The 24,119-nt window shown below is 51.6% G+C and overlaps 1 protein-coding gene across 4 annotated transcripts in view; it reads right to left on the bottom strand.

The window, feature by feature from the left end:
- Positions 1–24,119, bottom strand: part of LTBP2 (latent transforming growth factor beta binding protein 2) — a 112,690-nt gene that overhangs the window by 65,114 nt on the left and 23,457 nt on the right. For all 4 annotated transcript variants that reach the window (XM_017528653.2, XM_017528654.2, XM_017528657.2 and 1 more), the window contains exon 3: positions 18,778–19,024. In XM_017528653.2, the coding sequence (XP_017384142.1) occupies positions 18,778–19,024 (247 nt within the window). The remainder of the gene's footprint in view (positions 1–18,777; positions 19,025–24,119) is intronic.

Genomic DNA, 24,119 nt, shown 5'->3' with positions numbered 1-24,119 from the left:
CAGAGCTCTGCTCCTTTCTCCTCCTGGCTGGTCAGGCAGGCTCTTGGCTGCCAAGCCCTGGGGAACCTAAAATAGAGAGGTAAGTGGGGACAGCATGTCCAACAGACCCAGTGCCTGGATGGGAACCTGTGCCTTCCTGTTGCCTGGCACGCTGATGGGGCATCATCAACATTCCCTGGTGCCTATCCTAAAGGGTTGAGAGCCAGCCCTTTCCCCAGCATCCCCAAGGTGTCTCAAGATCACCCCTGCTTTTGCTTCTGCTGGCCATCCACCCGACCTCTTTGCTCTCACTAGTCAGCTCCAGGCACCCCACCTCGCTTCTATGAGTCACATTCCCACTGCTCCGAGGCTCTGGGCCTCTAGCTCTTCCAACAGCCACACCTAGGTCTGAATGGACTGGATTCCCCCAGCACAGAGACCCCAGGGGATGCCCATGCCAGGCTTTGGGTGGGGAGGAGGTAGAGCCTGGGGGAGACTCTCCTGCCCAGATTGCACCCTGCCCTGCTTCCCAGACAGCTCAAGGGAACACAGCATTCCTGTTTCAGGCAGGGAGATGAGGGAGGCGTGAGCTCCGTGTATCCTGGGGAATGTCAAGGAGAGGCACCCCGCCCTTGCCTGCAGCCCTCTCCTCCCTCAAGGGCAGCTCTGAAGTAGGTGCTGCCTCAGTTTCTAAAAGGTCCAGAGACTCCTAGGAACCTCATCCTCACCTCCACCCTCCAGCCCCCCGATGTGTTTGTCCAACTGTGAACACTTTTCTACTGAGCAGCCAGCCTTTAGGCTACCAGGCTGCCAAGCCCTGGCCCCCTGAGATCCTGTGTGGCCCTTGTTCCCTCCTGGCAGGGTCAGGGAGCCTGGCAAGAGAGCCAGAGTGGGCTGCCTGGGCACTGGGCTCACACCTGGGCCACCTCAGGGGCAGAGTGGTGGGGGGTGGGGGATGCCCAAGGGGTTCTCAGGACTCCAGGAAATGCCCATTATTTTCTACCTAGCTTTCCCATGCGTCCAACTGCTGGGGCAATAGCCTTCTTCTTCCCACCAGAGAAAAGAGCCCCTCTAAGTGCTCCCCTGCCTCCTTCTGGGCCCGACTGGACCACCCAAAGGGGACACAGACCCCCAGGAGGGAAGGGACTGGGCCTTACCCTCTTCATATCTTCCATGGAATCATCACAGCGCTGGGCACACAGCTGCTGCCCTGTAAATATTTATCACACTCACTTCACACCTCTCCATGGCTTCTCCTAGATCTCCTGGCTCTCTGGAGCCATCTCCACAGCCCTGGCTGGGCCCCATTCCTCAGTCAGCCAGGGCCAGCAGGCAGTCTGAGGCCTCTGGCTCCGAGTTCCCTTGGGAAGACTCGTTAGCACACAGTGAACCTGGATTTCATGAATTCGTCATTCAACCACTGCCAAGGTGCACAGTCCCGTCAGGCACTATGCAAAGGGCATCTTGCCCACCAAGAGCTTATCACTCAGATGGGGAGGCAGGGGGCACGGAAAGGCCTGGCATACCTGGTGCCTTCATACAAATCAGAAGAGGCCCCTCTGGGCAGCCAGTTTACAGAAGTCACCATACTTCCTTCAGGCTGATGTAGCATGGTCCCCAGGCTAGGTGAGCAGGACACAGGCTAGATTTTAGCCCCAGGGTTCATCCCCTGCCCGGCACCCTCATGCACCCTTGTGCAGGACGCAGCTGGTACACTCTATGCAGCAGCCCCAGGCCAACCCTGCACTTGAGCATTTCATAACAATCCAAGCGTGGAGAAGAAGGGGAGGGACAGGAGCCAGGAGTCTCATGGCCAGGTAAGCTGTCCAGCCAGCATGTTCTGGCAAAGCCCTGGGGCTAAATCGCCAGGGAAGGCTTTCCAGAGGGCTCGAGACACGAGCCTGAGCCGGAGGAAAGGGTGGGGAGTGCAGAGAAAGCCACAAGCATAAAGGGACACATTCAGGAATGTGCTGGCATGGTGTTCAAGGCTAACCAGGCCTGTCTGGTTAAAGAGAATTAGGAGGAGTCAAGGATGAGAATAGTAATAGCCAACAGTTACATAGTGCTAATCACAGGCCAGGTACTGTGCTAAGCCCTTTACATATATTAATCCAGTTAACCATCATTAAAATTAGGAAGTAGGTATTATTACCATCCTCTTGTTTCAGATGAGACATAAAGAAGCTAGGTAACTTACTAAGGTCACATCGTCAATGACTAGGACTCAAACACAGGCATTCTGCAGATATTCTAGTTCCAGAGCCTATGCCACAAACCTCTGCACCATATCGCTGCTTAAGAACTATACTTTGGGGCCGAGTATAGAAGGCCAAGAGTCTGGGCCTCATCCTATGAACCTCATGCATGAAAAGGAAGCCTTGAAAAAAGTGTTTTCACTGGAAAGTAACAAGGTTAAAAAATGGTCTTGACACTCAATACTAACAACAAAAAAAATGCTCATGGAAACCCCCCCCCCCCGGAGTCCCTCTGCTACCCCTATTACCCACACTGCCCGGGGATACTCCCCTCCCTGCCTCCTAGAGCACTTGCAAAAGCCTTCCCAAGGGCCGGGTGTGCTTTAGCTGCTTGAGCATGTCAAATCGCTGGATGGGAGCTCTTAGAGGCAAGGCATGAGTACAAGTCATCTAGTATTCCTTGTGCCTGGAATGAAGATAGAGATGGGAAGGAGGGAAGGGGGAAGAGGGGAAGAGGGGAAGGGGGGAAGGAGGGAAGGAGGGAAGGAAGGAAGGAAGGAAGGAAGGAAGGAAGGAAGGAAGGAAGGAAGGAAGGAACAAAGGAAGGAAGGAAGGAGGGAAGGAGGGAAGGAAGGAGAGAGGGAGGGGGGGAAGGAGGAAAGGAAGGAAGAAAGGAAGGAGGGAAGGAAGAAAGAAAGGAAGGAGGGAAGGAAGGAAGGAGAGAGGGAGGGAGGGAAGGAGGAAAGGAAGGAAGAAAGAAGGAAAGGAAAGAGGGCCGAGTCTGAACAAAATCCTTGTCAGTTACCCAACTCAGAGAACATTCCTCTTTTGCGCATCATTTCTTCCAACTGGCCTGAAAAATCCATCCAGGATATACATAGAATGAATGGAAGAATGATTAATAATGGGGAGTATGAGATTCACACAGGAAAAGGTTATTTATTCCTGGCTTACCACTGGGAATGTGTGATGGGGGTTAATTGCAGGAGACCCCCTCTTAGCACAGGTTCCTTGAGTGGGCAGACGCTGGGAATGTTGAACTGAAGGACTAAAGTTGTGTACAGATGTGTTGCTGGAGCCCAGATCAAGGCCTAGGTCTCCCTGGCTATGAGAACAGGGCATCTGCTCATGCCAAAGTGGGGTTACACCTCCCAGGTCCAACGACAGAAGCCAGCTGTGCTGAGGGGCAGAGATGAGACTGAAATGAGATTTTTCCAGTGGCGCCTCCTCCTCTGGGTACCTGCTGGGGGCCACAGTCCTCCCCACACAACCCACCTTGATAAAATAATTGCTATACTTATGAAACAGGGTCTAAGCACAAGGCAGCAAACACGCATGACCTTATAAAGGCCCCCCCAACAAGAACCTGAGACATAGGTGTCTCTACCCCAGTATGGCCTATGAGAAACTTGTGGCATGGAGGAGGAAGGTAGCTGGCTCAAGCTCACGTGTCTCATGAATGGCAAAATCCACCAACCTAAAGCTCAGGACTGCCAGGCTCTGAAGCCCATCCCACCCCTCCCATCGCTGGGGTCAAACTCCCTCCACAAGCCGCCATGGTGATGCTGCATGAACTACAAAGAAGCATATGAAGACCAGAAGTGGCTGGAGAGCTGTAGCCATGAAAAGGGAATGAAAATGCAAGGCAAGGCCAAGGGACCTGGCAAGGGCTATGGGAGACTGGAGAAGGGGTTGGAGGAAGGGGAGGAGAGACATCTAGGCTGAGGAGATTGAGCTAGGACCATTTCCCAAAGCCGCAGCAAACCTGGTATACAGACATCTTGCCACCGCTAACTTGGCCATGTGATGCTCACCTCCTGAACCCTTGGGCTCCCAGCTCATGGCCTTGAGGACCCTTCAAACCTCCATGATGCACCCCCGCACATGCACATGCACAGGCTTAGCAGGTCTGGCTTATTGAACAGCAGACACAGGCCTGACTTGAGATGTGCTTACCCCACTCCTGAGCCCATTGTAGACTAAGGCATAGAGAAATGTGGGTCAAAGATACACTTTCAGGAGCTGGCCAAAGTCCCAGTCTGCCCTTTCTGTTCTCAAAGGAGCTGGAAATCTACCCTGGGGCCATAAACAAAAGGAAATTTCTATGGGAACTAGGGCCCCCACCTGGGAAGTTTTCATTCAGCAATCCAGCAGCCCAAACCTGTCAACCTATGATGTGCCAGACCTCTGCTGAAGCATTTTATTTTTTAATTTATTTGATTAGTACAGCAACCCTATGATACAGGAACTAGTGCCCCCATTTTATGGAAGAGAAAACTGAAGCACAGGGAGGCTGTTAACCTGCCCAAGGTCATCCCTAGCAGCAAAGTGCTGGGGCAGGGTCTCCAGGCTGAAGTCTGTCTGCCTCTGTGGGTTGGGATTCCCTTCCCCACCCTGCTGCTCACCCTTGGCTGTGACTGGAAACCTCGCCAGGTCTGGAAACACTTTCAAGTGCTCTGGGCAAACTCTCAAAGTTTCTGATGACTGCTGCTGCATTTCCAAAAGGCTCAGATAACCCCTGAAGCAGGGGACAAGTAAGAGTGGATGACGGCTGGGGGCAGTGGCTCATGCCTGTAATCCCAGCACTTTGGGAGGCTGAGGCAGGCGGATCGCTTGAGGTCAGGAGTTTGATACCAGCTTAGCCAACATAGCAAAACCCTGTCTCTACTAAAAATACAAAAATTAGCTGGGCATGGTGGCACGTGCCTGTAATCCCAGTTACTCAGGAGGCTGAGGCAGGAGAATCGCTTGAACCTGAGAGGCAGAGGTTACAGTGAGCCGTGATCATGCCACTGCACTTTAGCCTGGACAACAGAGCAAAACTCCGTCCCCTGTCCCACCAAAAAAAGAGTGGGTTTCATTTACAGAGGACCAGAAAGGTGCCAGATGCACTTAGATGGATTAGTCAATCCTTCCGACAATTCCATAAGGAAGTGATGATCGTCCCCAGCCTACAGATGAGAATACTGAGGCTCAGAAGGTTAAATTACTCATTCTAGGCTGCATAGCTAAGTGATGGAGCTGAGATTCAAACCCAGGTTCATCGAAGACATAAATTATTTCACAATTCTGTCCTCACTGCGCTACTGCGTTTTGTGGAGCCTCTGACCTTGCACCAAGAACATCAAAAAAGAAAGAAATGTGGAATAATTTTTTCTCCACAAGGAAGAGATCCTGGAAGGGCGTGGCCTGGCTGGGGTCTTGAGAGGATACCGCCAGCCCCCTGCAGATGCAGATTCCCTCAAGCGGCCCCTGCTGCGGGCACTCGAGGGTGGACATGTCGAGTCGTGGGCAGGGCTGAGGCTCCGGGAGGAAAATGCAGCGTAGGCGACATCTGAAAGCAGAAATGTGGCAGCTCCAGAAGTTTTCATCTGTAATCTTTGTTTTGTAAGGAGCAGGGATTTTTTTTTTTCTCTCTCTTCAAAAAGTACTCTACTTCTTTTTAGACCTTTCACAAATATTTTTTTAGGAGAAATAAGGAGAAAAGAAAAAAAAAAAACCACAGAATGCCTGTCGCAGCTACTCACTTCCATCATGAATCACGGACACAAAACCACAGCTATGTGGCTAGCAGAGGAACTATGTGTTTTCACATTTCATTATTGGGAATCATTTAGCAATCTTCCCCGTGTCATCTGCAAACAGACAGACACAGACAGACAGACACACCCCTCTGGGTCCCAAGCAGCCTCGTACAACACAGTCATCAGATGACTTTGCATTTAATCCATTTTCCCTTTCTGATCCTTTTCTGAGAAATTATCCTGCCAGGTTTAAATCTTCCAATTTAGCCCTACTGCAGAGGTGGGGTGTGTGTATATGTGTGTGTGAGTATGCAAGTGTGTGTGTGTGCATGTGTGCATCATGACGAGGGAGGAGGAGGAGGAATGCTGAGACACTGATTCAGTTAATTCCAAAAGTGGAAACAAGTGTATGTTTCAGAGTCCTTCCCTTTTTTTTTTTTTAACTGTTATCATAATACCACTACAGTTTGCTAAAGTTATTTTCACCTGGGAAGCTCACAGTGCCTTTTCCAACAGTGGCAAATTAATCCACTGATGGCAGATTTAAAGATGGAAGAACTGGAAAAACTACTGGACCCATAAATCAGAAACTTCCTTTACATCCTGGACAAGGGGTGAAACCTGATACGTATTTGAAAACCTTGAGCTCAAAAGGAGAATTCATGGAGCATGAAAAAAATCTTCATTATGACTTTTGAGGCATGTTCTCTCCGCAGCTTCCACCCACGCCCCACTTCACACACACACACACACACACACACACACACACCCTCAGAGGGTGACCCTCACTGAGCCAGCAGCCAGTTCTGTAAAAAGCAGCCGGACGGGACGAACCTTCCCTGGGCCATCTGAAAAAGAGCTTTACCAGTCTTTCCTTTCTTTTCTTGCTTCATTGCTCCCAACCTCTTCCTTTCTTTTTTTTTTTTTTTTTTTTTTTTTTTTTTGAGACGGAGTTTCACTCTTGTTACCCAGGCTGGAGTGCAATGGCGTGATCTCGGCTCACCGCAACCTCCGCCTCCTGGGTTCAGGCAATTCTCCTGCCTCAGCCTCCTGAGCAGCTGGGACTACAGGCACGCACCACCATGCCCAGCTAATTTTTTTGTATTTTTAGTAGAGACGGGGTTTCACCATGTTGACCAGGATGGTCTTGATCTCTTGACCTCGTGATCCACCCGCCTCGGCCTCCCAAAGTGCTGGGATTACAGGCCGCGCCCGGCCAACCTCTTCCTTTCAAACAAAAATCCTGCAGGATTTCGGTCAGTTAGATGCTATGAGCACAGCTACAAGCTTGAAATGCTTATTGTTACTATTTTTTTAAGTCCAGTGCTGGAAACTGCATACATTAGCATTTTAATGAGGCTGAATGCTGCTCCAGGCCCTCATCGACTTCTGTAGTTTTCTGAAAAGACACTGGATACCTTGCCTGACTCAGTCCTCTGCAGTTTCCAAGCCAAGCTGGGTGTTCCCACACTGGCCTAGGCTCACATGTCCTGGAAGCTGGTTAGCACAATGACTACAAATGCAAGTTCTGAAGTCAAGCAGAACTGGGCTGGAATTGCCCTTACCCTCAGTGTCCTCATTGCAAAGGGGGAGGTCATGGGAATACCCTCCTCACAGGGTCACAGCAAGGACTGGCAAATGTGCTGAGGATCTTCCAGTCACCCGTGGATCCCCCTCTATCCCCTCTCTGGGACCTGGGAGGTTCCTTTGCCCTCGGTCTTGGTCTTCCGGTCCAGTGCAGTTAATGGGGAACTCCAGCAGGAGGTCAGAGGGCAGGAGAAGGTGAGTGGAGGTGCGGATCCTCCCAGCTCCCTTTCGACAGGCGCTGAAGTGGGCAGCAGCTACATTCCTCCACCAGCGGCCACAGCCCTGTCCAAGGCCCTCTCCTATAGCCTGAGCTACCCTGGGTTCTTACGACTTCTGGTCCCTTGCCCCTTTAGACCTGGAGGGTAAGGACTTGCCTAGGTAGCTACCCTGGGATACTCCATCATCCGTCATTGTTTTCTCCTGCCCCTGTCGGTGCCTTTGTAAATAAATACATCGAATGTGCCATCTCTTTCCTGCTGGAACTCTAACTGACCCAGACAAGAAAAAGTATTTGCTATCGAGTGCTGAACCCTTACCTATGTGACCCAGCACTTGATCCACATTCCCTTGTGTTATTTTGACCACAGCCCTGCGGAGCCAGTATTGGTATCAACAGTCTTTCACACCAAGACTTGGGGAGGTGAAAGAACACATTTGACAGCATGGCTAGGGAGCAACCGAGTCAGATGGAACCGGGGCCTATCTGACTTGTGGCCCATGCTCTTAGCCACTGTGCCAGGCTGCCCCCAGTATTAAATTAGGTGGTGCCCGTAAACTGCCGGCTTACTCAATAAGGCTCCATCAACGGCAGGTTAGAACAGCAACCACATACAATAAAAAAAAACCCACAGTCCTAAATGTTACTTCAGCAGAACCCTAACCCAACCCTGACAACAACCCTAAGATTGAAACCTCACTCTAATGCTGCACTACTAGTTAGCCCTTTAATCTTACCCTAACCACTACTGTCATGTTAAAGAGAATGTCACCCTAACCACAACCTTAGTGCTAGCCAATCTTAACCCAAACTTTCACCGTGGTCACCATAATTCTAAGCATACCACCAAGGCCGTGATGAGCTCTGGGGAACCTCCGTACCCCTCTGCTTCTGAGCGCGGGTCCCCGTGCTATGCCATTTATACTCCACTACTTAGACACAGCACAATTGACCAAAAGACATGTGGGCAACATCCATGTCCTGCATGTCACTGAGCTGGTGACTGTGAAGTGGGGACAGCAAGGAGGAAAAGAAAAGGGTAGGAACCTAGCACAGTGCCTGAAACATAACAGGATGCAATAAATCCTACAGATCCTGATGATGATGATGATGATGATGATGATGATGGTGAACGGGAAGAGGTAGCTTTCCCCATCACCCAGCTTCAGGCTGTGGGAGGACAGAAGGCGAATAGCTCGTATCTCAGAGATGTATTAAAGGCTGGACCTGGGACTGGGCTGGGAGGAGTCCTCTCCTGAAACCAAACCTAGGATGTGGCCCATATAATCCTCAGCTCTTGGAGAAACCTTAAAAAGGGAGTCACTAGGTTGTCATCAGAGATTTTGAGATCTTGGGCCAGATGTCTGCCTTCAGGCTCCAATGGGAGAAGGAGGAAGGTAGGAGGAAGTGTGTAGAAAGCAGACACCATTTCCCTTGAATCTGTCCAGTGCCCCACATGGGGAGGAGGAGGGGCCTCCTCCCCTGAGCACTCAGGGGCCTGAGCTCGGCATCCTCACCAACCCAGGGGTATCTGCCCTGCACCAAGCATGACAAAAGGAAGAGGTTGCTGGCTTTACCACGCAGAAGAAGGAAGGCATACTGGCCCCCACCTTTCTCACCACCTCTCCTGGGGTCTCCAGGCTCCGGACCAAAGCATAGCTAGACCATGTGCCCCGGGCTACATCTGCCCGGAGCCGGAGTCTTTTTATCATCCCACAACTGTGCCCCTAAGGCCAGCCATGACCTGCTCAGGGCCTGACCTCCAAGGGTCTCAGGTATTTTGTGTGGGGTGGAGAGGTGCACGTTAACACTACAAAGCCCCTGAGGTCCATCCCTCCTAGAAGGGACCTCCACAGCCAAACCCAGCTGGAGAGGACTGCCTTGAATCAACACACTTTGTTAGGGAAATTGGAGACCTCTCTCTTCATCCTGGAAAGAAGCCAGGTCTAGAATCACCACATACAGCTGCACAGGCTGGGTACTGCACAACTCTTGGGGTACCTGTCACAGAGAGTGTGGTATGAAGGAAGGACATCCCTGTCGTATTAAGCTGGACACGACAGGGGATGTCCTTCCCTAAGCTTAAAATTAAAAGATTTCTGGCCGGGCGTGCTGGCTTACGCCTGTAATCCCAGCACTTTGGAAGGCCAAGGCAGGCAGATCACGAGGTCAGGAGATCGAGACCATCCTGGCCAACATGGTAAAGCCCCATCTGTACTAAAATAAAAAAAATTAGCTGGGCGTGGTGGCACACGCCTGTAGTCTCACCTACTCGGGAGGCTGAGGCAGGGGAATCGCTTGAACCTGGGAGGCAGAGTTGCAGTGAGCCAAGAATGTGCCACTGCACTCCAGCCTGGTGACAGAGTGAGACTTCATCTCAAAAAAAAAAAAAAAAAATTAAAAGATTTACTTTAAAAGACTTCCTCAAGGGCCTCACTGAGGAGCTTCTTCCTAAAAGTGGCTTCTGTACATATACCAGGCATGAGCAAATACCTCAGCCCAGGGTCAGGACAGCTAAAAGGTAATAACGAGCACTTGTAAGGCATGTTAAAACTCACAAAGCAATCTTTCACACACATCTGAGTTAATTCTCACAACATCCCAATGAGGGAAGAATTAACCCTCTTGTTTTACAGATAGGGACACGAATTCTTGGTGATGTTAAATGGCTTGGCCAAGGTCACAAGGCCAGTTAGTAGCTAAGAGACCAATATTGGGTTTACAAATTCTGAGTCCATTCAAAATAGTTTTCAAGGTCCTAAGTGTTGGGGAAATTCCAGAAAAACCCAAGGGGCAATTTTGGGAATCAGAGTTATAAAAACAGGTCAAGAAAAAGAAACAAAAAAGGCTAAAAAAATAAAAGAAAGAGAGAGGGGGGCTCAATCCTCGGAGGCCACCAAAAATTTGTAGGGTTGAGTTAACCCCGCAGAGAAAGAGCACTCAGTGGCCATGAGGAAGCGGGTGACATAGCACAGAAGATGCAGGCTGCTTAGTCCCCAGCAGGCTCGCCAAGGCGTCAGGGACAGCGACGATGGTATGTGCTGGTGAGAGGCTCGCATGTTCTTGTCACAACCTTGGAAACAGACCAAGGGGAGAATAAGCACATTTCACCATCAGGGATGGGAAGTGGCCAGGCTGGCAGCCAGAGTCCTAGACCATTCACTCTTTCTCTCTCTCTCTCTCTTTTTTTTTTTTCTGGAAACTGAGTCTGGCTCTGTCACCCAAGCTGGAGCGCAGTGGCGTGATCTCGGCTTACTGTAACCTCCGCCTCCAGGTTCAAGCCATTCTCCCGCCTCAGCCTCCTGAGTAGCTGGGATTACAGGTGCGCATCACCACACCCAGCTAATTTTCACATCTCTAGTAGAGACGAGGTTTCACCATGTTGTCCAAGCTGGTCTTGAACTCCTGACTTCCAGTGATCCACCTGCCTCAGCCTCCCAAAGTGCTGGGATTACAGGCATGAGCCACTGTGCCCAGCTGACCATTAGCTCTTGAGCTTAGAGGAGATCCACACTAGCCCTCTGATTTACAAATGTGGGAACAGGTCCAGGAAGGGGAGAGGATTTTCCCAAAGTCTCTGAGCACATGTTGGTCTCCCAGCATGTCCCAGCTGAATCAGAGAACAGTCTTGGGTCCAAGGGACTTGAATGAGGAGGAAGAGGGACAAACAGGGGGCTGCGTAGCCCAAAGGAACAAGCAGAAGGCACGCAGCAACACACAGAAGCCCAGAGAGGAGGGCGGCAGCGGTGGGAGGGGCTGGAGCAGGGGCCAGGCTCAGAAGGTCAGGGCAGGCCTTCAGGCTGACCTACAACCTAGTGGCCAACCTGCATCCTGCCTCAGTTTCCCCAGCTGTAAGCCCAGACAGTGGGATGCAGAAAAACTCATCCTGGCATATGAGGTGTTCTACACTGATTTGTCATAAGCACATGGAGTAGGCAGGTAGGCCAAGGGATTTCATGTTTATTGGACTGTGTGGCAGACACCCCACAAATCAGGCTACATTATTTCAGTAAATTCTCCCAACCATCCTAAGAGATGGGCATTTGTTTTCCCACATCAAAGTCAAAGAAATTGAGTTTCAGAGAGGTAAAGGGGCTTGCAAAGTTTGCGAGGGCATCAGGATTTAAATTCTACCTAAAACCAAATTTAACCCCCTGCCCCGGGCTCCGCTGACACACGCACTAGGCCACAGGGCACCCTCCTCATATCCCCTTCTCCAACCAGCAGAGTCTAATGCTCAGGGCGCCCAGCACTGCCCCAGACAGGGACCAGTCTGCACTCACTCGTAACAGTGCCACACGGCTCCTTCCCACCAGCCAAGCCTGAACATTCGCCTCTAGGTTCACGATATCATCAGGAAACCCATCCACAGCAGCCATGCAGGGAGCCTCGTCCTGTGTCCTCCCTGCCCCCCACTCCTTTGCTGCTGGCACTGGAGGAAGGGGACACAATTTACAAGCTGCCACACTGAGTTCCCCATGCTGGGTGTCTGTTCCCAGCCACTCTCTTCCTGGCACCTAGTTTTTTTTGAGATGGCATTTTGGTCTTGTTGCCCAGGCTGGAGTGCAGTGGTGTGACCTTAGCTCACTGCAACCTCCACCTCCTAGGTTCAAGCAATTCTCCTGCCTCAGCCTCACAAGTAGCTGGGATTACAGATGCCTACTACCATGCCTGCAAAGACACCCGCCCAGCTAATTTTTTGTGTTTTTAGTAGAGACAGGGTTTCGCCATGTTGGCCAGGCTGATCTCAAATTCCTGACTTCAGGCGATCTGCCCACCTCAGCTTCCCAAAGTGCTGGGATTACAGGCATGAGCCACCTCACCCAGCCCTGGCACCTAGTTTCCGATTGTGCCTATCACTGGGAAAACCCCTTGCCATTCTCTCAGTCAGGGGATGCTGCCTTCCTGGCACCTTTGTCCCTGGGAAGGGATGCCTAGTCTCCCCACAGTGGCTCTGGGGCAACAATCTATTGCAAGTTCCCTCTGTTCCCTCAGACTTAGAGAGACCACCCACTTGGGAGTGGAGTCCCTGTGCTCCCAACAGGAAAGTTAGTCAAAGGTCTTGGGTGGAGGGGCAGCGCTCCCACAGGAAACCCAAGGGCTCATTCTCAGTTGCAGTAGGTTAAAGCTCATGCCAAAAAGCGCCAACAGGGCCCCTGTGGAGCTGGGAGGCTGAGGCAAGGTGGGGTTCTCTCTGGGGTAGGGAGCCTCTGCCAGGTGACCAGCCACACACAGGCACATGCTGCCACATGTGCCCAGCGGTCCCGGCGCTTACCACCCGAGGTTGGACCTCCAGCAAGAGCTGCCTGGTGCCCCGGCCCTTCCCTCTCTCCCCACAAACAAAAGCTCAGAGAGATTAGTGCAGGCAGAGAACAGGTGCTGGAGACACCAGGCCGGGAAAGCGTAGGGACGGGCTACCTCCCCTCTCTGAGCCTCTTCTCACCAATGGAATGGCAACACCTGTTGCAAACAGGGCCACCTGTTGCAAGGAGCTGTGAGACATAAAACAAAATGTGTGCAGACAGCTAATTGACCCAGCCCTACTCAGCTCTACAATGGGCTGAGTCATGCTCAAGGTGCTGGAGAGATATCAACCAATAAAAGAGAGAAAACCCCCTGTCCTCCCTCACCTGACAGTTTCTTGGGGTAAGAAAAACATTAATTTAAATACACAGGTAAAATACCTGAGATGTTAGTGCTGCAGAGAAAAACAGCCAGGTGTGAGGTAGGAGGGTGTGGAGGGCTTTAGATGTAATGGGCAGAGAGGGCCCCACCAAGAAGGAAAGGGGAGAAGCAGCCATGGGAGTGTTGGGGGAAGTGTTTTCATGTGGGTTGAATTGTGTCCCCACGAAAAGACACGAAGTCTTAACCCCGGACCTATGAATGTGACCTTATTTGGAAATAGCCTTTGCATATGTCATTAGTTAGGTTTAGATGAGGTCAAGCTGGATTAGGGAGCACCCTAAATCCAATGACTGGCACCCTTATAAGAAGTTGACAACACAGAGACACACAGACACACGCAAGGAAGAAGGCCCTGTGATGAGTGAGGCAGAGGTCAATGTCATGCAGCTACAAGCCAAGGAAGGCAAGGATTGCCACCAGCTATGCTGGCCGAGAGGCACAGAACCTTCTCCCTCAGATCTCAGAGGAAACCAATCCTGCCACCTCGATTTTTGGACTTCCAGCTCCTGAGCTGTAAGAGCATACATTTTTACTGTTTTAAGCCACTCAGTTTGTTATGGAAGCCTTAGAAAACTAATGCAGGGGCCAGGTACAGTGGCTCAGCTTGCCCTGAGCTCACGCCTGTCATCCCAGCACTTAGGCCAAGGCAGGAAGATTGCTTGAACCCAGGAGTTGGAGACCAGCCTGGGCAACATGGTGAAATCACATCTCTAAAAGCCAATATGGTGAAACCCCATCTTTACTAAAAATACAAAAAAAAAAAAAATTAGCCAGGTGTGGCACACGTCTGTAGTCCCAGCTACTTGGGAGGCTAAGGCAGAATTGCTTGAACCTGGGAGACCAAGGTTGCAGTGAGCCGAGATCGTGCCACTGCACTCCAGCCTGGGCGACAGAGCAAGATTCCATGTCAAAAAAAAAAAAAAAAAGCCAGGTGTGGTGGTGCACACCTGTAGTATTAGCTACTTGGGAGGCTGAGATAGGAGGATCGCTTGAGCCCAGAAGGTCGAGGCTGCAGTGAGCTGTGACACTACACTCCAGCCTGGGTGACAGAGTGAGACGCTGGCTCAAAAACAAACAAAAAAATTTCAGGGCTCCAGGGAGGGAGATAGCAAGTGCCAAGGCCCTGAGGTAGGATTGTCTCCAGAGTGTTTGAGGAAGATACAGTCAGCTGGCAGGGCAGAAGGAGGATGAACACGGGCTGAGAGGTGAGGGTGGATAGCGGGGATGTCAGAAAGGTTTTGAGGCCCGATCACGTAGGGCCACCCTTGTGGCAAGCCCTCGATAAGAGGGAGCTCTTCCACTTTAGACAAGGGTCCCAACTGGAATGTGCTGCAGTGAGTGGGTGTGGTTGGCCCCCATGATCTCCATCCCTGGGGTTACACCTTTGAATATCTTATATCAAATAGCAAAAGAAAATTCAGGTTATGGATGGAATTAAAATTGCTAATCAGTTGACTGATGGAATTAAGGTTGCTCATCAGTTGACCTTAAAATAGAGAGATGGTCCTGGATTATCTGGGTGGGCCCAGGGTCATGACATGGGCCCCTAAAAGTAGAAGAAGGAGGCAAGGGAGCGAGTCAGTGACAGAGACAGCCAAAGAGACAGGCAGAGGGAAGATGCAAACACGGAGTCCAGCTGCTGCTGCTGGATTTGAAGATGAAGGAAGGAGGCCACAAGCCAAGGAATGAGGGCAGCTCCTGATGCTAGGAACAGCCCTCGAGTGATAGCCAGCAAGGGAACGGGGCCTCAGTCCTACAACTGCAAGGGACTGAATTCTGTAGATAACCTGAATGAGCGAGGCAACGGAGCCCCTAGAGTCCCAGGAGCCTACTCACACCTTGATCTCCGCCTGCTGAGACCGGTTTCAGATGTGTGACCTACAGAACCGTACAGAAATAAATGTGTGTTCTTTTAACCTGCTAATTTTGTGATCGTGTATCATGGCAGCCATACAAAATGAACACAGTGCACAGTGGATAAAGAGGTGGGGTGTGCAGAGAGGAGGCAATCCAGAGGAGAGGGAGCAACCAGGCAGGAGCAGCCTGCTGGGAGCCACCACCGTGGGGCCACAGCTCCCCAGACACCCCCCAGACACCCCACTCAGGGCTCAGCACTGCCCTTCAGGCCCCTTGTTGCCCATGTCGTGACCAGGCTTGCTTAGTTTCTTTTTTTTTTTTCGTTTTGAGATGGAGTTTCACTCTTGTCACCCCAGCTAGAGTGCGATGGTGTGATCTCAGCTCACTGCAACCTCCGTCTCCTGGGTTCAAGTGATCCTCCTCAAGCCTGTATAGATGTCCCCAGGGCTCAGCCTCTAGGTCCTCAGGTCTGGACAAGGAGCAAACCCAGCGGAGGTCTTCCCATTCTTGACATCTCCCCTTAACCTCCTCTCCCCTAGGGCTGGTGACAATGGTCCTGGTGGAATAACCCTACCCCAAGCCAGCCAAAGCCACTGCTGGATCTGCTGACCCCTGAGGCTGGGTCTGGGCTCTGATTTATTCTCAGAACAGGTCTACACATATGTACATGTGCACACACACGTATACACACACACACACACACACACACACACACACACACACACATACTCCAGTTTCCTCTGTCTGCTCTTTGCAACCTCCTTCCATCCACCCAAGTCCTCAAGGCAGAGAGATCCTGCCTATTGACACCAAATGTGTGTTGAACGCTAACTCACATCAGGCGCCACGCTAAGTGTTCTACTCACATGATCTCATTTAATCTTTCCTGTCATCCTATCAGGTGGACACTATTGGCTTAGAGAGGTTAGGACGAGTACCTATTGTCACATAGCTGGTGAGTGGTAAATCCAGAATTAGAGCACACCGAAGCCCAGGCTCTAACCCTGACTACTCAAAATATGGTCCATGGTCCAGTAGTATCAGCATCCCAGGGGATCACGTTAGAGCTGCTCATCCCAGACCTGCTGAATCAGAACCTGCATGTTGACAAGTCCCCAGGTGACTCACCTACTAGTTTCCGTTTGGGACGCACTGGTCTAAACCACTGCTTTCCAAAGCCTGCAGGTTTCGGGTTCTTGCAACCAGCCCTCTCTCCATCTTTTAGTCCCTTCCAGGCTGCCTGCTTTTGCTCTCCAGGTGAGGCAGGCCCTCTGCCCAGCCTTGGGGAAGAACTCATGACATGGGGCTCAGAGGGATTCTCCAGGCCCCTACAGCCAGCCCAGATGACAGCTGGACAACATCAGTCTGGTCCTTTGTAGGGCACCCTGCCTGCCGCCCGAAACGCTCCTGGCCTCTCCCTCTGGTCTTCCGCCTGAACACAAGTCTCTCAGTTTCTGCCTGCTCTCCTCCAGGGGGCATCTGGCCATCACCAATCCATGTAGTGGTCCCCTCCCCAGGCATTTCCCTCCCCAACTCCTAGAATGCCCCCTGCGTCATGTCACCGCCTCTATCTGGACACACAGGGCCTGTCCAAGTTGCTGTCAGGAGAGAGGCCAGGGACTGCTTGGGAAACCTGGCCAAGGTCACAGGAAATGTCTGACACCACCAGGCAAGCAGGATTTGGTCTCCTAAAACAAAACACAGCTGAGCCAGCAGCTGGGCCAACAACAGGGCGCTCCCAGATTTCATAGCATTGAGGCCCCAGGGCACAGAGAGACTGGCTGGCCTAGAGGCTGCAGCTCATTAAGAACATCACATTAGCCCCTAGCCAGGGAGCCTGTGAAAGTCAAAGAGGACAGACCTGCTGTGGGCCAGAGACCTCACCCAGGACCTCGGCCCTCCACTGCCTGTCACATACAGGAAACCTTCACTAGGGGATGGAAGGCTCACATGGCATCCTCCTTGCCTCGCAGCCTCCCCTCTCCCCATCATTTATTTATCCTCAGTTATTTATCCATTTAACTTACAATGATTGAGCACAGAAGTGTGTCAGGCATGGTGTTAGGTACCAGGGACACATTCGTGAACGGGAGTCCCACCTGGACCCTCGGCCTGGACGGATCAGAACAAGGCACCACTGGCACTGCCCACCTGCTCACAGCCAATCCCAGGCCCTCACTGGGGCTCCTTAGCTCTGCTCTTTGTTTCTGCCCCAGCATCCCTGGGCCTTGGCTGCAGGGTTTGGCTCTTTTGCTCTTGACCTGGAGCTCCCTAGGCCCTTGACCTGAGTCCACCCTTTCTTTCTCCCTGCTCCTAGCTGCCCTTGGAAAACATCTGCTTGGGTGCCTGGGGTCTGGAGCCCAGCTCACCAAGACCCTTGTCTGCCTGACCTCACCCGTTCCCAGAGTTCCTGAATACCCTCAACCTCCTTTCTTTGCTCTCCTCCTACTCAGCCAGCCTCTCCTGACCTTTCCTGCTGAGACCTAACCTCAAGGTCAGCCTCCTCTTCCTGCTTCTCCTGGCCTCTGAGAGGGCAAATCCTCTTCCCCTTTATTTCAGCAAGGCAAGGTTGCAACATTTCAGAAAGAACTTCTTAAGTAGGAAGCGAATGGAAAAACTAACCTGAAAAATGAAAAGGAAAACACAGTCCCCTAGAAATGGACTGGTTTGTAAAGTTCAGATTTCCTGTCCTGAGCTAGAAAAAGTCTAGCCAGATTGGCTGGCAAGCAGGCCAGGGAATCCTGCCCAGAACACTCCCCTTGTTCACTTTTCTTTCTACTCCCGTCCCCAACACGATCCTTCTCCTCCCTTGTAAGGAGAGAGGCCGAAGCTGGGTGCTGAGGAAACTGAAGGGGCTTCTCTGGCAGAGTCCTTTCTATATCACAGGGACCACAGGTGGAGGAGGAGGCGGCCAGGGATGGAGTAGGGGATAACATGCATAAATAGCTTCCATATGTGCCAGGCACTGCTCTAAGCACTTTCCTTATATTTACTAATTTAATCTTTATTTATTTATTTTTGAGGCAGAGTCTTACTCTGTTGCCCAGGCTAGAGTGCAGTGGTGTGATCTTGGCTCACTGCAACCACCACCTCCTGGGTTCAAGAGATTCTCCTGCCTCAGCCTCCCAAGTAGCTGGGATTATGGGTGCCCACCACCAGGTCTGACTAATTTTTGTATTTTTAGTAGAGATGGGGTTTGACCGTCTTGGCCAGGCTGGTGTCGAACTCCTGGCCTCATGATCCACCCGTGTTGGCCTCCCAAAGTGCTGGGATTATAGGCGTGAGCCATCGCGCCCGGATGATTAATTTAATCTTTGCGACAATTCGTAACACAGGTATTATCATTGTTCCCACCTTACTGATGCAGAATCCGAGGCAGAGAGGTAAGTGACTCACCTGGGGTGGCCCACCTGGGAAATGGCAAAGCTAGGCTGTGAGCCAAGAGGCTGTGGTCCCAGGTACACGCCTTCCTCAGCTTTCTTTCAGGCACTCGAGGGCAAAGACTTCACTTCCCTCCTCTTTCCACCCTAGCCTGGCAACACCCATGCCAGCCTCAACACCTACTCTCCTGCTCATATCTCTGGACATGTGAGGGAGAGCCAAGGAGGGTGGGGAGGAGGGAAGGTGACTCTGAGGCTTCTCCACCAGACTTTACCAAGCCGTCTAAAGGAATAAGCCCCTCCAGAAAGATTCTGAGCCCCGGACTCCAAGCCCCACAGAGAAGGGGACTTACCCGGCCGGCGGTGACTGTGGTGCAGGCGGCTGTGCTCTGGCCACGGTGTCCTCTCCGGCCACACTGCTCCTGCGCTGGTTGGGTGAACGCTCGGCCCAGCGTCGAGGTGCCAGCCTGGAGTTCTGGGGGTCAAATTCCTCATCAGGAATGACCTCCTCACAGCGGACTCCACGGAAGCCGGAGCGGCAGACGCAGAGCTGAGGGCGGCTGCAGGAGCCCCGGTTCTGGCACGGTGGCTGGCACACGGCTGAGGACACAGGGAGAAAGGTGACAGCAGTGGCCACGGGGTGCTGAGACCACAGCTGCCCATACCTGCCTGTTAGAAGGGCCTGCTGAGTGCTGCTGATCCCATTGCTCAAGCAGGAAGCCACTCTCCTGGCCTCAGAGGGCTCCCTGACCCATGTCTCTCCCACTTTCATCCACAGTCCCCCAGGACGAGTTCACCTCTAATCTTTGGACAACCAAAGACTGTGTGGCCAGCTGCAGAGTGGCTCATGCCACCAGAGCCCACAGCACACCCTGAAGAGGAAGTACACGCCTGACACTGTGTTTACACTGAAACGTTCACTCCCACCAGACTGGAAGTCCCATGAGGGCAGCCCCAGAACTTAGAATAGGGACAGTCACAGAGTAGATTCTCAGTAAATATGGAGTGAATGAATGAATGAATGAGTCTCTTTTACAGAAAAGGGCCCAACATTGGCATGAAATTCAAGCAGTTTGAGTTGCTGGGGTTTTCCTGTCACTCATGAACTGTGTGGTCTTGACTTCACTGAGCCTCTATTTGCTCCTAAACCATGGGAGCAGTGAACTAAGGAGGTTGGAGAACTCTAAGGGTCCTTCAAAGGCATCTTCAACTTGACAGTCTCACCTCTCCTTCCATTGCTCTCCATCTCCCGCCCTCCTTAACAAGGCAGAACTCCCGACTATGGCTGGAGAAAGTCCAGTGGCCAGAACACAGCTACCAGCATCACAGCCTCTGCCGGCCAGGTAAGTCCCCTCCTCTGTGGGGCTTCTGTTCAGGGCTCAGGTTCTCTCTGGATTCTGCCTCCTGGGCTGTGGGTCCAGCTGGGGGCAAGGTGGAGCTGAAAACGGGCCCTCTTCCCGGTCAGCCCTATGCAGCATTAGCCACCAGCTCCCCAGGCTGACTCCTCTCTTCATTGTCCTTCATCCCCTTGCAAAGTCCACAGCCACATCCAGTGATACATGACCAAGGGAACATCCCACACAGAGGCACACACTGGGATGCAGTGTCCCGCCCCTCCCCCTCCAGGACCTCCATCAGGGAACACGTGTGAGCTGGGCAGCATGGTCTGGCTCACACTGGACCCTCAAAACCCAACACCTCATTCATCTGTCACTCATTCGTTCAATAAATAGCTGTTGAGCCCTAGTCAGTGCCAGGCACTGGGACAAAGTCCTTGTCTGCCTGGGGCTAGCAGTCGAGTGAAGGATACCAACAGGAAGCAAGGAAACAATAGCATGATGTGGCATCAGGCAGTTTCAAGGGCTGTGAAGACAATTAACCCAGGTGATGCAGAGGTCCAGGCCCAACCAGGAGACTCAGATGGGGTGGCCAGGGCACCTCTCTGAAGAGAGAGATGGGAGTATGCAAAGGAAGTGGACCCCCAAAGATCTGGGCAGTCTCCCAGGCAGAGGGCGAGGTGCAGACCAGGTGCTAGAGCCTGGAAGGAACATGGCACGCTTGAGGAGCCACCGGGACCCAGGGAGGCCGGGGTCTGGAGGCAGATCAGGCGTAGACAAGGTCAGTGAGGAAGCGGAGGCAGACACACAGACCCTGTCACCCCAGGGATCTTAAGTGCACCTGTGAAACTTCCAGGCACCGCTACCCAGATCAGGTGCCTGGGTTTTGTGAGCTGAACTCTCCTTTCGGAGAATAGTACCAGAATCCAAACCAGGGGCTGGCCTGGATAAACACCTCGAAAATTCCACATGGCCCATATCACAGAGACCTTCAATGGCTCCCTGGTATCTTCAAGATTCAAGTCCATAGACTAGCACTGAAGACTATCCTGGTCTGATCCCCTCTAACATTCCTCTAAGTCAGCCTGTTCCAGCCGAGCTGGCCTGCTGGCTGTAGCCCCAGGTAGCCTCTGCTCTGTCTTCTCTCTGTCTTTGCATGTGCTATGTCCTCTCTTCTTCTTTTCTTTCTTTCTTTTATTTTTTTCTTTTGAGACAGAGCCTTCCTCTGTCACCCAGGCTGGAGTGCAGTGGCACCACCTCAGCTCACTGCAACTTCCGCCTACCAGGTTCAAGTGATTCTCCTGCTTCAGCCTCCCAAGTAGCTGGGACTCCAGGTGCCTGCCACCATGCCCAGCTTTTTTGTGTATTTTTAGTAAAAATGGGGTTTCACTATGTTGGCCAGGATGGTCTCGAACTCCTGACCTTGTGATCCACCCACCTCGGCCTCCCAAAGTGCTGGGATTACAGGTATGAGCCACCGCGCCGGGCCCATTCTCTCTTCTTTCCCACTTCCTCTCCATTTACCTGACTCCTACTGATCCTTCAAGACCCACTTCCCCATCCTGGACACCCATCTCTCAGCAGCTGCTCCCTCCTTTGACCAACAGGAAAACACCTGCCATGTTCGCCCTCCACGGGGCATGCCTGCACGCTGCCGTTAGTTCTTTATGCACGTGTCTCAATTTCCTAACTCATTTAGCCAGCTCCTTGAAGTGTAGTGACTGTCTCTTAACCTCTTTGTATGTTTAGCTCCTAACATACACCTCACAATGACACGATTATTATTTTTATTACAGCAGCTGCTATCTGATGAGTGTTGACAACAGGCCTGGCACAGTGTCCTGCATACACGCTGTCACTGAGGCCTCTCAACAATCCTATGCAGCAGATGTGACTATGATTCCCATTTTATAGATAATGCTGCTGAAGCTCAGAGAGGGTAAGAGACTTGCCTGAGGTCACCCAGCTAGTTAATGGTGGAGCCAGGATTCAAATCCAGTTCTGTGCGATTGAGAAGCCCAGACTTTCCACCCTACTGACTCCCAGCTGGGTGGGGATGATTCTTCCTCTTCCTCTCTACCATCTCTGAGCTGTGGCCCAGAGCTGATACGGAAACAAAGGGATCTGTTGGCTTCAAATCAGCCACCAAATGCACCCTTGAGAACTCTGTCCTGAGAAAATGAACATCCCAATTGGCCTTGACAGTGGAGACCCCAGGACCCCACGCCCTTCCAAAGCCCACACAGAATTTTAAAGTAATGACGGAGGATGTACATCAGCTCATGGGTTTATCCAGTGAACTTTCATAGAGCGCGCACTGGGTGCGGAGTTTGTGATAGAGTCTCTAGCACACTGTTTGACACAGAAAGCAGAACACACAGGTTACAGGACAAGTGCTATGTCAACTGGACCCTCTAACCCAGGCTGGGGCACAGAGTAGGGAAAGTCAGGGAAGGCTTCTTGAAGGAGGTGATGCTGACCAGAGACACAAAGGATGAGTGAATTGGACATTGTGCACCAAGGGCCCTCAAAGACCAGTCTATCCTCAGAGAGGGAAGTAACCAGTTTACAGATTTCTTTTCTTTTTTTTTTTTTGAGATGGAGTCTCGCCCTGTCTCCCAGGCTGGAGGGCATTGGCATGATCTCAACTCACTATAACCTCTGCCTCCTGGGTTCAAGCGATTCTCCTGCCTCAGCCTCCTGAGTAGCTGGGATTACAGGCACACACCACCATGTCTGGCTAATTTTTGTATTTTTTAGCAGAGACGGAGTTTCACTATGTTGCTCAGGCTGGTCTTGAACTCCTGACCTCATGATCTGCCTGCCTCGGCCTCCCAAAGTGCTGGAATTACAGTCATGAGCCACCGCACCTGGCCAGTAACAGATTTTAATAGCATTCCAACCACAAGTTGGGCTCCAAGGCCAGAGCCTATTTCTCTGTGGCCAGGCACCTCTTCCTGGCAGGCCCCAGGCCTCTGGGTAAGCAGACCATGTCAGAGAATTATAACCCAGAGCACTTCCCCAAACACAAACTGCCACCACGGCAGGATTTTGGCCTGACCACCCCTCCATCTGCCCAAGCAGACTTAGCCTCCACCTGACCACCTGCCAGGCCCCTGTCACCACCACGACTGGAAACATGGTCAGCTGGGGCCAGCCCAGCAGCCATGCCAGTGCTAGGGAACATGGAGGAAGCAGACATGCCCAGAGCAGGTCTCGGCCTTGGTTTTATTTTTAGGGAGGGAATAGAAAGGGAAGGCCTGAGTGGTTTGCCACATGGGCCCATACCTCTCTGCCACAGAGACCCACAGCCTGGCGTGGGTGACAGGAAGGTCATGCTGCTTCCACCTCTGAGTGTGTGGTCCTTGCCCGGAGGACAGCCTTTGGAAAACAGTCTAGCTTCCATTTTTCCCCTCCTGAGCCCTGAGAACACACCATCCTTCACATTCACAGTAAGATCCTTCATACATATGGCCAACAAGTACATGAAAAAATGTTCAACATCACTCATCATCAGGGAAATGCAAATTAAAACCACTATGAGATACCACCCTATCACAGCCATAATGGCCATTACTAAAAAGTCACAAAACAATCGATGTTGGCATGGCCATGGTGAAAGGGAACACTTATACAGTGCTGATGGGAATGTAAATTTCCACCCTATGCAAAACAGTATGGAGATTTCTCCAAGAACCATTCAATCCAGCAATCCCATACTGAGTAAAGGCAAAGAAGTCATTCTATCAAAAAGATACCCACATGCATATGTTTATCGCAGCACAATTCACGATTGCAAAGATATGGAACCAACTTAAGTGCCCATCAACCAATGAGTGGATAAAGAAAATGTGGTGAAATCCTGTCTCCACTAAAAATACAAAAAATTAGCCGGGCATGGTGGCAGGTGCCTATAATCCCAGCTACTCAGGAGGCTGAGGCAGGAGAATCACTTGAACCTGGGAGTGAGCCAAGATCACGTCATTGCACTCCAGCCGGACAGAGTGAGACTCTACCTCCAAAAAAAAAAGAAAAAGAAAACGTGGTATATATACACCATGGAATATTACTCAGTCATAGAAAAGAATGAAATAATGTCTTTTTGCAGCAACTTGGATGGAGCTGGAGGCCATTATTGTAAGTGAAGTAGCTCAGGAATGGAAAACCAAATACCTCATGTCATCACTTCTAAGTGGGAGCTAAGCTATGGGTATGAAAAGGCATGGCTGGGTGCAGTGACTTACGCCTGTAATCCCAGCACTTTGGGAGGCCGAGGCAGGTGGATCACCTGAGTTCAGGAGTTCGAGACCAGCCTGGACAACATGGTGAAATCCCATCTCTACTTAAAATACAAAAAA

Source organism: Cebus imitator, unplaced genomic scaffold (genome assembly GCF_001604975.1).
Source record: "Cebus imitator isolate Cc_AM_T3 unplaced genomic scaffold, Cebus_imitator-1.0 Scaffold54, whole genome shotgun sequence".
Taxonomy (NCBI): Eukaryota; Metazoa; Chordata; class Mammalia; order Primates; family Cebidae; genus Cebus; species Cebus imitator.
This window is presented reverse-complemented; position numbering and strand designations above follow the sequence as displayed.